Consider the following 14698-nt stretch of genomic DNA (forward strand, 5'->3'; position numbering starts at 1 on the left):
ATTAACAATCGGGGGGGAGAGAGAGCAGTAAATCCTGCTGACAGTAACAGGATGTCCCTCTGAGCATCTGGCACAAGTGAGAGAGGGAGAGGAGCTCAGTTTGGGGGACTTGGAGGAGGAGGAGGAGGAGGAGGAGGAGGAGGAGGGCGTGGTGGTGGGAAGACTGCAGATAGAGGAACCAACAGCAGGGGAAAAGGAGATAGCAAAGGGGACGATCAAAGAGAGGCAGACAAAGAGAGTCAGAGCAGATATAAATAACGTGATGTCGTCTGTTTACATGGAGAAGGGTGAAATCCTAAAGAGTGTTTCAGAGCTTCTGGTTCAGTTTGTGGAGGGTGACGACTGCTGACAGCTGAGATCACACACAGAAATAGATCTTCATCACGGGTTGGTGAAAATCCCCAGCAGAGTGTGAGAGACCTCCTGAGAGTGTGTGAGGTGGGATAGAGAGATATCAAACACAAATACACAGTTAACACACCAACAAACAATCACAGAAGCTGAGAGATAAAGATACTCTCATCATTTTCATCTTCAGCTTCTGAAATGATGAAACTTTGTCTTCATGAACACAGAACGATTACGATAATGCAAGACTGCATCTTAGGCAGGAGTCTACAGCCCGACGTGCACTGTACGATTTCAGAACGATTCAGAGGCCCGATTGCCCGGCGTCAGTCGTGCAGTGAACACTGAGGCCCGACGGCAACAGCAGGCATGCCCTTTTTTATCGGTCTCCCCCATCCTATCACATCAGAAACTATGGCAGAAATATCTGCAGAATGTATGATTTTGTGGCTTGTTAGCTTGTGTTTATTGGTGTTGCAGATTTTGTTTGTGAGCATAAGAGAGAGGGAGAGAAGGAGTGAGGGAGAGGGAGAGAGCACGTTTTTGCCGGTGTGTGCAGCCCGTTCAAGCTGTGCATAAGAGACCAGTCAAGTTTTTTTTTTGCTATTCTATGCTAACCATTCCGTCGGCTATAGACCCACTCCTGAAGAGAGAGTGCCGTATCTATATTTCATCTCTTCCCATAGATATGAACTTTCTCATTATTACAGACAGACAGAAAAAAGACCTGAGCCAAGATATTCCAGACATTACACACAGCCATACATTTCCCAGAAGTCTTTAATATAACAACGCCATGGGGTCAAATATTCACCGCAAGAAGTGGTCGGCTTCATGTCGGAGGATTTGATCTAAAATGGATAAATCTGGGAGGAGAAGTGGAATGTAACAGTTTAAAGGGTTTATTTAAGGATGGCGTCACTCACATATGGATTTTTTTTACGAGCCTCTTGCATGTTAAACGCCGCTTCATGTGCTGTTGATTGTGTTTGGCGTCTTGAACGTCTCGTCTCATATACAGCCTGAGCTGGACTCTGCTGAGAACATTCAGACAGGAGTTTGGAGCCTTTCCCTTCTCAAGTCCCACAAAGCACATTTTTCAGATGCTTGTGACACAGGGGTGAAATGAGCAAAGAGTGAGAGAGAGAGGTATCGAGAGAAAGATGGAGCGATTGCAGAAAAGAGAGAGCGGGTATGTGAGAGAGAGAGAGGTACAGAGGAGCATGTGTTTCTCATGGAGAGGTGCTGCGTCCGAGTGGTAAACATTCTTGGGATAATTAGGAGTCTCTTTGAAATCTAATATGGCGATTTGTCTGCATTAACTGTAGCTCATGTCTGCTGCCCCGAAGATAAGTGAAGATATTAGGGATGCAATCATACAGTCAGCCAACGGTTCATGGACTTGAGCTTGTAGAGTGTTTTCTAGTCTTCTAACTACTCAAAGCTCTTTTATACCGCAGGTCACACATTCACACACTGATGGTAGAGGCTGCTGGGTAAAGTGTCCATCAGAAGTAACTCATCCCATTCATAAGCCGAAGAAGCGGGAGCAACTTGGGGTTAAGTGTCTTGCCCAAGGCAGATGGTTTTTCAAATCACAATAAAAGGACTTTATGAAGAGAAGACATCAGGACAGCACTCCGCTTTTCTACTTTTAATCGCCTGCTGCTGTCACACCTCATCACATCCATCCTTACCCTGCGCCTGTCCCTGTCAACAAGGATTACCTGCTAAGAGTCCCCTTGACGAATAGCACACTTTATCAGTTACTGCTGCTCCAAGGTCAATGATGGATCTGCACTTTTCTAGCTCTGCATATGCCATGAAAACGGATGGGGAAAGCGGAAATGTGAAGTGCAGTTGCAGTGTTTTGTTTATGCTAAAGTGCAGCACAAAAGCACGCTCACCATGAGTGTAAAATTAGCTTTGTGCTGTTGGGTGTTGCCTCTGGTCCAATGAAAGGGGAGAGAAAACAGTGAGAGTTTTTGGCACTGTAATGGATTGCAGATGGCAGCCGTCGGGTTGGCTTGTTTGGTCCACAGAGGTTCTTTGTGATGGCTCGGCCTGCCGTAATCCGACGGGACAAGGCCGTTTTCATGTGTGTTTACGCTAGCACCTCCAATATCGCCACGCTAAGCTCTGCAACCCCACAGGAAGCCAGACACACAGGAGGGAGTGGGGCATTCAGGGCACAGAGGGGACGCTGTGTCAGTGTGTGGCACAGAAACAAAAGTGAAAGAATGTAAAAAACAAAACAAAAAACAGAAAAGGGATGAAAGGTGGCGAGAGTCTGCATGAGAGGGAAAGTAAAACGTGGAGGCTGTAGCAGAGACACAATGTCTCAGACTGATAGTGTGCAGTTTACAGATGAACAAACACACATGTCGTCAGTAGCTCATTAAACAGAGTGACACACGGGTGAGAGGGCAGAAACAGCAGCAGACAGGTAACTCTATCCGTCCTGCTGAGGCTCCTGCTATCGATGTTACCCGTCGGTCATGACAACACTTTCAAAGAACGACCGCAATACATGACAGACTCCTTAAATCATCTCCTCTCTCGGTTATATGACCACGTCTGACACCCGCAGACACACACTGCTCGAATGTATCTTAACCACAGGAGGTCATAGATAGATAGATGGATACTTTATTAATCCTTTGCAGGAAATTACATCGTCACATACAATACAAGAGCTTTATTATGAAGAGTCCAGGGGAAGTCTTTCTGCTCTCTGAAGTCTAGAAACTCATGAAATGACAAAAACCTGGAATATTATCCACAAAAATGTGTGCAGCAAAGCTTTGTTATTTTAATAGCTTGATTGTTCCTATGAAGCGAAACAGATACATACATGTGTAATACACAGGAGCACTTCCCCTCAGATCATCGCACAGTTCAGGCGCCGCAGGAAAAGCGTTGGCGTGTTGAACATAACCATGAATCAGAAAATGATTTACAACCCCCAAACAGAAATATGATTATATACTGAATGAACTCCACAGCTGTCTGCCATTCAGACACATCCTCCCATCTGTGTGTGTGTGTGTGGGTGAGAGAGAGAGAGAGAGAGAGAGTGTGTGTGTTTGCAGTACATTTGTGCAAACATCATCTTTAAACCACGGTTGTGGTGTGTTTAAAAACGTTACAATATCTTTTATTTTAATGATCGACAGTATCAAAAAAGGACCGAAACTACAGATCTTCAGACACTTATTTTTTTACTATGGTCGTAAAAAATGCTTCTCTTTAACATTTTGAGAGCACAGACATTCGAGGACCTTGACTGACACACACACACACACACACACACACACACACACACACACACACACACACACACACACACACACACACACACACACACACACACACACACACACACACACACACACACACACACACACACACACACACACACACACCTGTCTTGTCACTCAGAGCCTGGATGTGCCCTCCTCTGCAGCCCTCTCTGCCCCAACAAGAGGCCTCGTTTCCCCCTGCAAGAGCTACAGCCTGCACCCTCACACACATACACGCGCACACTCGCAGCGCCCTGGTCCCAGCCCCCTTCACACTGCACAAAGCCCCCATTGTGAGGCACAATACTGGCCACCCCCTCAGCCTTTACCCCTTACCCTCTGCTCTGTTTCCCCCATAACTCTGTCCCTTCTGTCCCGCTCCCTCGCTCTCCTCCTCTTCCTCTTCCTCTTCTTTCCTGAATCTGCAGTACCAACCCCGACCATTGTGTCTGAAGGGTTCTCTGCCCTCTTTTATCCCCGTTCCCCCCAGTATCTCCTTCAGTACCAAAGATTTCACTTCACATTCCACTTTTGTCTCCCCCAGATTGGCCCTCCCTCTGGTTTCTGTTTTCCAGAACTTTTTCCTCTTGTCTAGCGGTTGCCTCATGTTTCATATCTGTCGTTCATGTCAAACAGGACTCATAACTCTCAGAACAACTGTCTGAATGCAGCTGCTCATGTTATGTAAGGTTATGTTTTTTGGAGAGAGGTCTTCTGCAATATATTATATGTGGAAAATACAAAACTATCTTTGGCATTCCCCTCAGAAAATAAAGATCCGTGCCTGTGGTTTTATGTTTTTCTGTATGACTGCCAGAGAAAGCACAGCCCCTTTTCCTGAATAAGGTTTTCAAAATGTTCAACGCTTTGATACTTTTAGATACCACATGTTGAAAAAACAAAACAATCTTTGTTATTTGAATGATAGATTATATTGAAATTAGAGCTGTAGGGGGGCTCCTTTCCCTCATCTCATTCCCTACTCTCTCTCTCTCCCTGATTCCTGACTCTATGCACTGTCCTACCTCTAAAATAAAGTCATAAAAAGCACAAAAATAAACCAATTTTTGCAATACATCATCACGTACTCCTTGCAAATAAGAGCATCGATGCAGATGTGACAGAATCGATATGGCTGGAAAGCTGTGGCGGCGGTTTTAAAAGACACGGCGCCCATTGTACAGTTCACATTAATGTTCCTGATACTTGTCATGTGGTCAGGGCCCGTTGAGGGGTAAAATAAAACGCAACAGAGAGAGGCTGAATGATGGCGACAGCAGATATATCATGATGTCGAGGGGCGACTCAGAGGTGGACGTTCCCCACGCTCGTCCTCCTGTGTTTTCTGATCAAAGAACATGAAGGAAGGAACAAAGCAAACTGAGCCACCACCAGCGAGCTTCCAGCAGGGCTGCGGTCCAGAGTTTTCATGTGAAGTAAAAGGCGACCAGGAGGAGCTTTGAAAAGATGTGGGGAATTTTCCTCTTTAGTGTTGTCCAAGCCACAACGTTCTGGTTTAGAGCAAGCGGGAAGAAAAAAGATGAGAGAACTAGAGAAAGTGGTTCGTAAAAGGGCGGGAATGAGGGATGCCAGCTGCTCTCGTCAATGAGAGAAAAAAGAAGCAATTAAGAAGCGGTGGGAGATCCTAGATAGTTTGTAAAAGCTGAAAGACACGGCGTCTCTCAGTCTGAATGAGACACAAAGAAGCCCCTCCCTGCTGTTGATTCAACAGGTGAAACCTCTGTTTGAGATCTCAGGTGAACACAAACACACACAAACACACATACAGGTCAGGTATCCACAGTCCTGTAACCATGGTAACCCCGGTTACACGCTGCCTGGACGAGCGTTATGACTTGATAATGACTCAGCTCGAGGAATTTAGCACAGCATGGTATGGAAAGCCAGGGACAGCGATGACCTCATTCCACAGGCTGCTTAGCCCCGCCCCTTTTGTGAGGGACAGCAAAAGAATGAAGCGAGCTCTGAGCCGAGGGGGGAAAAAAAGGGGGTCAGAGAGAAAAGAATGGTGTGGCACAAGAGAGGTGTCCCATATCAGGACAAATACTTTGCATAGTGATACAAGTTTGAGAGGAATGTGTGAGTGTGTGTGTGTGTGAGTGTGTGTGTGTGTGTGTGTGTGTGAGTGTGTGTGTGTGTGTGTGTGTGTGGGTTTCAAATTAAGATATATTTAGTGCATGCAACATATGGAAAGTGCCCATAAAGGAGATGAGTGACTCACTTAGGCTTGAGCAACAGTATCCTCATGTAGGACCAAATGTGCACTCACAGAATATCGCATCTTTTTTATCTGTTCACCTTCATTTGATTTTTTCTGCAGCTTTAAAAAAACTTTCATGCAAGTTGCCATGTTTTGACTTTTTGTGTCAAACGTCACAAAACCACTGCGAGCGCCTGAGAGAGACGCTGCGACAAAGCCACCTTCTTCTTCTCATCGTCTACAATGTCAAAAGATTGGAGGTCTTAAGAGGCCATGAAGACTGAGACATTATGATGTTCAAGTGCAGCTCTAAAATAAGGATTATTTCACCATTATACATTTGAGTTGAACTTGTGTGTCAGCCATTGATGAAGAAATCTGCCCGTGCTTTGGAGGAATATCGGCCGACAGGAAGTTAGTTACACAAGCACACGTAGCAAATCATTCAGAGAACAAGCTGAGTGACCAACACCACTTCACACCTCAACCCGTCATCCAGCGCACAGCGTGAACAGAGCTGATGACGGTGCGGATAAGATTATTTTACAACCTTTTATTATGAACTAACCCCGGGTGATACATCTGAAAAATCTGCCAGATTCTCATTCTCCTACTCAGGCATAATCAGTGATGTCACATCCTCGCTGACCTTGTTAACTTTCACACACTTTGCACGCTTTCTTCACACACTAATCTCCTGGAATATGCAGCTGAAACCCTGGGCTGCCTGCAAGTGAGCTAAACTCCTGTGACCAAAAACAAAGAAAGAACCAACATCAAGATCCAGATCCCCCAACGACACCATGACCTGTTATTTGACTTTCTCATTGTAAAACAGAGAAATGACACTGTGTGCACTCATCCCCAACACATGAAAGTTTCATAATGCTCCAGATAAAGACCAGCGGTGACATCACAGAGCTTCATAACAGCCAGGATTAAGGTGAATGAGAGTAAAACAAAAGAGTGTCCCACCTTGCAGCATGCAGCGGTAAGCAGATTCAGAGATGGCGTAGATGTGTGGCGGCATCTCGTGCCTCTTCTTCCCTCTGTACATCTCGATGATGTTCTCTGAATAAATGGGCAGGTTCTTGTAGGGGTTGATGACCACGCAGAACAGGCCCGAGTATGTCTGTAATCAAGCAGAGGGAAAGACAAACATGGGACATTAAATCAGAGAACAAAGTCTGACTTTAGTGAGCTGGATTTGGCTTTCATGTCTGATCTTAAACACCAAGTCTGCAGGTCAAAACACTGTTCAAAGGTCATTTTGAGCTTCAGTGTTTGTAAAGTTTACATCCTGCCATATTGCTGCTGCTCCTGCACTGTTTGATAATGCAGCTTAAAAAATAAAAGTGCAGTTACACAGAATAGAAGCGGATTCTTTAATGACGATTCAGCGCCCCGGCTTTTATTTTCTACTTGTGCATGTAAAGGCAGAAACTTGCATTTGACTTGAGTGTGCAAATATTAAATGTTTAAAACACACAGTAAGACATTAAAACCATCAAACACTTATGTTAGAATAAAAACACAATCAAGCAACATGGAAGCAAGGCATTGGGCTCCTAATATTGAAGGGGTGTTAAATAATAATACAAAGTGCTGTGTGCAGTATGAGGGAGCAGAAGCAGCAGAATGTTTAGAGTTATTTAATATGTGTGGATAAAACACAGTTCAGTGTTTGCAGTGAACCCTAAAAGAGCAGAACGTGAACAAGGAGTGTATGAAAATATCTTAAAGACTCTTATTGCAGTAAACGACTTCCCCTGCAAACATTCAGCCTTCTCTCTCTCTCGCTCTTGGTGTTGCATTTCTCTGAGCAATAAGCCCTGAAGATGTCTCCCCTGAGACTGTGTGTGGTATGAAGAACCCTCCTCGGCTGAATCGAGCGAGCAGGAATGAGAGAGAGAGAGGGGGCCTGCAGGGGCGAGCACGCTCTCTCTCTCTCTCTCTCTCTCATATTCTGCAGATGTCATAGAGGCTTTACATTCCCCCCTATAGATGACACAGAGAAAGAGCAGCATGTAGAGAGTGTGTCTTTCACCACTGGTATGTTAGGACAGTTCTGGTGGCTACACGCAGACGCCCACCATGACTTCGCTTACTGGTTTAAAATGCATCCTGATGTAAACCTTATCGATATGCATACAGGTAAATGTTTTCTTTTTACTTTACAGAGAGGAAGGAGAGTCATAATCTTCTTCAGCGCTGTAACCTCCGGCTGCTTTCTGCTGCCAACGCTCTCTACTCATTGAAAACAATTGAAGATAAGACGCTGGCACTCAAAAAAAACGATAGGTGGACACGGGGCCTTAACCTCTTGGTGCGTTCTATTTACCTCCAAACTCAGGTCTACAACATGGACGCCTCCAGGAGTACCTTTGTTTTGTTAGCTCATACCTGACGATAATGACACACTGACAACACGTCCACAGATAGAACTTCACCATACTATCGGTGTGATTGATTTCATTACACTAAAAGAGGACTGAGTCGCACTTTGTCTTGCTTGCTTTTGATGCCGTGTGTGTTTCTGAAACATGTGATACAAACAAACACGACCCGCCTGGACACACATGTACTGTCCCGTATCAGAAGCAGACAACATGCTGGATGAAGGATAATAAGCAGTCTGGACTTTCTGGCAGGAGGCCGCGGGGGGGGATCAGAAGGAGCCGGCTCCCTGCTGGTTTTAAAGTCACGGTGACAGACGTGTTTGTTTGCTTTGTCTCCTTCTGGGTCCAAACATTCAAACTTGACAGGAAACACTTTCTTTAGAAATCTAAAGAAATCAGGAGAAGAGGAACAACTGTAAATGTTTTTTATCGGAGCTGAAATTCTTTCAGGAAGTCGTCACATCTTTTTTGCTTTTTGTTCACTCTGCAGGGACGTTCTGTTTTCAAAGACTTAGATTATTAAAGCTTCAAAATGTTTTGCAATGAGCCTGAAATCTATCCAGTAGTAGTCACATCTTTAGCTGCCAGCACAGCACGCTCAGAGTTAATGAAAGCATGACTTCTCTCTGGACTGACAGCCGATGCTTTTGAATATTTCAAGAGCTTTTTATTGTATCATCCCCCTCCTCTTACTGCGGCTGCAAATCCTGCCAGAACACAGCACAGCCCATAAAGTCAAACATAAAGGGACTGTGTTCTTTTCCTATCAGAGCATCAAACATTGTGACACCTGCTTCATAATGAAAACTACATCCAGGGTTCAAGAGGCTCCGTCGTGCCGTAAGTGACTCAGCAGTCGTGTGTTCACAAAGAGGCCCCCCCCCCCCGAGGGCAGACTGAACACTGTAGACGTTATGTAACAGCTCTAACGCTGCAGCTGAGAAAGAGAGAGGAGAAGGTGGTGAATGAGAGAGAGGTGAAATGAAGAGCAGAGCAACGATCCAGCTGACAGAGCTCCCTCAGGTCTGATCCAGCTCAGACACAGAGGTGTAGCAAACTGTGAAAACTGTGAACCGAGTGCTCAGACTTCCTCTAAATTAACCCCCAACTGACGGGCCGAGAGAGAGAGAGAGAGAGAGAGAGGCTGAAATCTAAGTCTCCACTCTCCTTTTTTTACAGACTAATAAATAATGAATTCACCTTTATCTGCAAACTGGAGCTGCTATAAATAGCGAGTCTGTTCTGTTCTCTTTGGTTCTGCAGCTGCACAGAGATACCTGGGCTGCAGTGTCTACCTGGACTGTCCCAGGCGGCTGAAGAGCTCACAGGTGGTGTAGTAATTTACTGCATCATGTCTCTGTATGAATGAGATTTTTGATTTAACCCAAGCAGCAACCTTTTTGGAAAAAATTAAGCCAAAGTGAATCGCAACTTATCTTTTTATTTAAATGGTAAAACAGCAGAAACAAACATCGAGGCTCATTTCCTTGTTCCCCAAAACCAAATGAGGGGTTCATTTTTATTAAACATATCTACTTTATTAATATTAAGGCTTTAAATTATGCAGAACGAACCCCCTGCAACCCGTTTTAGTGACAGGTAAGCTGCTTAAAGCTGTCAGGCTTTTGGAAAACTTTCAAAAGTTGTGAACGCCTTGTGACAGCAAACATTTACCTTTTTTAATTTGCAGCATGTTGCCAGTTCTTTTCTGTTGATACGTTACTGTGGTCACTTTGCTTAGATAACCTGCTAATAGTCTCAAAAACTCTCTGCATGCTTGTTTTGTTGCACAACAGTTATTACAGTGAACGATCCTGCAGGATCATCGCAGCATAAAGAACATTCACTGCTCCCGTTTCCAGCTAGCTGAGCTCACTCAACGCGGCCTGCCAAACCAACGCGTCGAGGCCCAGTCCAGGAAGGAGAAGGTGATATTTCCACTGTGAAATCAGATCCAGGGGTGGGGATCCTGTGGCCTAGTAACAGCTGAGAAACACTCAGGCAACAGCAGACACAACAGCCGACCCCATCTGCCACCTCTGATCAGTCAGCCAGCGGCCAGCCTGCCTACGTGGAGCGTCCGCTGCAGAGGCTGAGGGGGGGGCGCTCTGAGGGCTGCTGATCTAGATGGAGTGCAGGAAAACCTTGAAAGTACCCTTGACAGTGTTTCTGCAGTGATTTTATAACAAATGTATTGATTACTTCAGACCAGGCTTTTGAAATATGATCCCTGCAGTTAGATGGATGGTTTTCATTCACAGTGAAAACAGAAGTCTTCTGCTTTTCTCCAGAAACAAAATGTGGAAACGATTTCTCACTTAATCATAAAGAGGAGAATTGATCTATTATTAATTGGTACTCTACTGTTTACTGAACATGGCGCTCGTTGTACACCGAAAGGAGTTGCTTGCATACTAAGATTGTAAAGATGTTCAATACTTTGACACGTGTTTGATCAAAGACCTCTCGAGCAAGTTTTTGTGCAGGAAAATATGATTACATAGATCTAGACTTTAAATCTCAGTATTTTTTTTAAAAAGCTAAAAAGGGTAAGACTGTACAAAGATGATGTTATGATGGAAGAATTAAAGTCTGTATAGTCCAGGATCAGTGAGGCAGGGCAGCAGCAGACTCGTCGGGGCAGACAGCACGGACACTGAGCAGCAGCAGAGCTGAAGTGGGCGTCAGGAGACAGACAGACGGACGATCTTTCTGCTGTGGAAGAATGCTGAGGCTTTCTGACAGCTGAGGCTTATCAAACGACACAAAGGCCCGCTTGTAGCCTCGCTGCCATGGCTAGTGTGTAGCACTGTGGTCAGCCTGTGCGTCACCGACTCACTGATAGAAAGCTGCTGCACTAAATGAGTTGGCTGAAGTGTCTCACCGGCATCACACGGATGAAGCCGTCAGACCGGCAAAGAGGAGAGATGAATCACTAAAACTAAGAACTCAAAATGCAGAAGTAGCCTCAAGGCTTCAGTTGCTGGCCGGTGAAGTTAGAATAATAATAGGGATACTAATAACTTCAACATAGCATGTTTCCTTAATGTCTGATCATATAGTAAGGTCACTTTATCATTTCACTCTCTACACATCTCACTGATTCAAAAAAAAAAAAAAAAGCAGAGAGGCCTCATCCTATATCAGACTCCAAAAGATCCATGCTGATCACACTCAGATATAGAGGTCTCCCCCAACAAACCTCAAAAGGAACACAGCCTGGGGGAGGTTTTATATTATGTCTGCAGTGGATGTCGCTGCGCTCTGGGGGGGGGGGGTAAATCAATATGCTGGAAAAGGTTTTGAGGGTTTCTTCTTCTGCAGGAAAATTCTCTCCCTGATAGGAAACCAACACAGTCAAGCACATGTTTTCAATTTCTCCTGGCCGAGGGCTGATTTAACAAGCGCTGAAGCCAATCCTGAACCACACCACACACACACAAAAAAGAACGTAGAAACCATGACACTGTGGTATGAGAGGGAAAATAAAGAGAAACCCGGGAGAACGAGGCAAGTCGAACTGAAGCTCTGCTCTATCACTTAACTGAAACACCAACAATTTGACTTAAAGAAGGAAGTACTGAGAAGACTGAACACTCGCAAAGCAGTGCACACCAAACATCCCAAACGGGATCGTCTGAAAGTCAGCGGCGATGTGTGAATTTGTGCAACAAGTTCCCGCTGCAGTCCCTGAACCACAGTCTCTCACGAGAAAAAAAAAAACAACCCACTTTCTATTCCTGGAAATAGTGTCACTAAATGGGTCAAGAACACAACCAGAACATCGCCGAGGAGATCCATCAGTGGTGAAAGTGGAATACGGGGACGCCGACCACGCAGACATAAAAACCCCCTCAAACTTAAGCTTTGATTCATTCATACATTTAACATGTTTTTAAGACATTATCGGGGTCAAATGGACTATCCAATAATACAAGTAAATCTAAAGCTGTGCTGGTTTTTCCGGGCTTAGGCCAAATGTGTGAAGTGTAACACAGACGACCTGAGGAGAGAGAGAAGGAGAGAGAGAAGGAGAGAGAGAAGGAGAGAGAGAAGGAGAGAGAGAAGGAGAGAGATCACGCTGTCTCGGTGATCAAACAAGACCCACCAGTAGGAGCGCAGAGAAGGACAAACAAACTGAACCCAGGGGTGTTTATGGAGGAGGCTTACATTTGGGCTGAGGTGAGAGGGGAAGCCATGGGGGGGAGGTAACAATCTGTAACCTTGGGGCACTAAGGAGGGAAGATCCAGAGGGGGTAAAAAGTCTGGCAATGGTTAAAAGACTTGTGAGAGCTGTCACTCAAACCGTGTGCAAATATGTGAGTGCGGGGTCAGGATTCAGTCAGTGCAGAAGAAGAGTTCAATGCCAGCTCAGTCTGTGAGGAAATACTGAAAGTATCAGGTCTTCTTTTCACAAAAGAGTGCCAAAATCAGAGGGCCAATAGCAAAGACTAGTTTGAATCCAAGCAGAAATCCTGTCCATTATTTGTGATAATAACATCTGGGAGTGAAATTCAATCTACAGCTGAGAGAGCTGTGAGATCTGTGAGTTTTAAGGTTAATCATTCCCCAGCTTGGAAAGAAAACAGAACACTTAAAGGGTCCAGGTGTGTGTCACTTACGTATATGAGTCCTGAGTAGTATCTGTCCTTCAGGTTGTGCAGCACAGACGCTTCATTCAGGCAGGTGAGCTCGGCCATGTCCTCCACCTTGCTGAACTTGGGCGGGTTCATCTTCTGGATGTCGTCCTTGTTGATCATCACCTTCTTGCCGTTCTCCGCCAGCTCCACCTGCACCTCGTCGCCCCGCTCCTCCCGGATGCCGGCTGCCTCAAAGCCATGGCGCTCCGAGGGGACCCACACCAGCTTCTTGGCCGTCCAGTCGGCCTGCGTGGCTGGGTTGTAAACGACGGCCCGGTCCACGAACAGGTACCGCTCCGGGTCCTCTTGCCCACTCCGATGAGACATCTTACCTGGGGTTTACCAGAGCAACGTGGCCACCTGGAACACACACGAGAGCAGGGGTTGTTACCTTAAACTGGACATGCATGACGCAAAACATCGAAAAGTAGATTCTCCATCTCTCTGTCCACCACCGAGTCTGGTTCTGTCTGAGGTTTCTGCCTAAAGGAAGCTTTACCTTACCACTAATGCATCATGCTTGCTCATTTGTTAATAAGTGATCAGGCTCTGTAAATCATATCTCAAAAATTACTGACTAGACTTTATCTACATGAGAAGACTTTACAGATGAATGTCCACCTTTTGTGTCCTTAAACTCTGTGAATGAGTCCCTCAAAGCCTCAGTATTTGACTGTTAATATTTCATGGCTGTAGTTTAGTTTTTGAATAATGGCTTTTAAAATCAATCGGATTCATCTCTGGGATACAATGCATGTATGGAAACAAATCTCCTGCACTCACATTAAGGATACCATTTCAATCAATAAATCTTTATTTGAAAAGGGCCAATTCATAACAAATGTTATCTGCAGACATTTAACAAAAAGAGCAGGGGTGTGTCCAGAGGGGTCACCCGGGCCCCCTTTTGAATCTTATTGGCCACCCTAGATGTCACCCCAAAATCCTAAAACAATGATTGGCTATTTGCCTTGTCAGAGGCGGGACTTAAGTCAAACTATTCCTATTAACTATTCCAGCTGTGTTATCAACATGTCTGTGTATAGCACCTATCTTTTGTTGGTACTTATTGTAGATAAATATAAGTACATATATTTAATAGACACATATGAAGGTATGAAGTGAGGCCATACACATGTGCATCTAACAATGTGCCAATAAATATATTTTGCAAGTTTGACATTCTGCAGGTGCTTTAAACTGTGACATGCTTAAAGTATTACACTGAGACGATGTATATGTTCCCTTCTCTTGTGTTTTGTTAAAGTATACGATACAGCTATTTTTCTTTCTTTTTTTATTTAAATTGTACTGTGTTCACTTTCTGTTTGCAATCTTTGCTGCTGTAACACTGTGAATTTCCCCATTGTGGGATAAATAAAGGATTATCTTATCTTATAAGAGATAGAAGGGTAAATAAATTCAATTCTGCTACCCCTGCATCAGTCAGGGCCACCCCAGTAGAGAAAGTCTAGACACGCCCCTGCAGAACATCAATGAATAAAACAGATATATAGCTACAATACCACTTATATGTAAAGTGTCATGAGATAAGTGTCCTTATATTATTTAAAGCCCTAATAGCCTCAATATGTCTCTAACATTTCATGGACTTTGTTTGACTAAATCTAATTACTGCATGAATAATGACATTCAAATGAAGCAGATTAATCTCAGGGGTACAATGCATGAACTGAAACACTCACAGTGAGGCTGGGCATATGTGACAGAGCATGTCATATACTGAACTGATAAATGAATGAATAGTCGGACAAACAAAAACAGATT

General features: G+C 44.6%; 1 protein-coding gene across 5 annotated transcripts in view; it reads right to left on the bottom strand.

Moving 5' to 3' along the window:
- LOC132954714 (myosin-10) overlaps nt 1-13297 on the bottom strand; it is a 46940-nt gene extending 33643 nt beyond the window's left edge. For all 5 annotated transcript variants that reach the window (XM_061027359.1, XM_061027357.1, XM_061027358.1 and 2 more), the window contains exons 1-2: nt 12893-13297; nt 6847-7003 (exon numbers count right to left, since the gene is read on the bottom strand). In XM_061027359.1, the coding sequence (XP_060883342.1) occupies nt 6847-7003; nt 12893-13237 (502 nt within the window). In that variant the 5' untranslated portion in view covers nt 13238-13297. The remainder of the gene's footprint in view (nt 1-6846; nt 7004-12892) is intronic.
- Between the last annotated feature and the right edge of the window lie 1401 nt (nt 13298-14698).

The sequence above is a fragment of the Labrus mixtus genome, chromosome 20 (genome assembly GCF_963584025.1).
Source record: "Labrus mixtus chromosome 20, fLabMix1.1, whole genome shotgun sequence".
Classification (NCBI taxonomy): domain Eukaryota; kingdom Metazoa; phylum Chordata; class Actinopteri; order Labriformes; family Labridae; genus Labrus; species Labrus mixtus.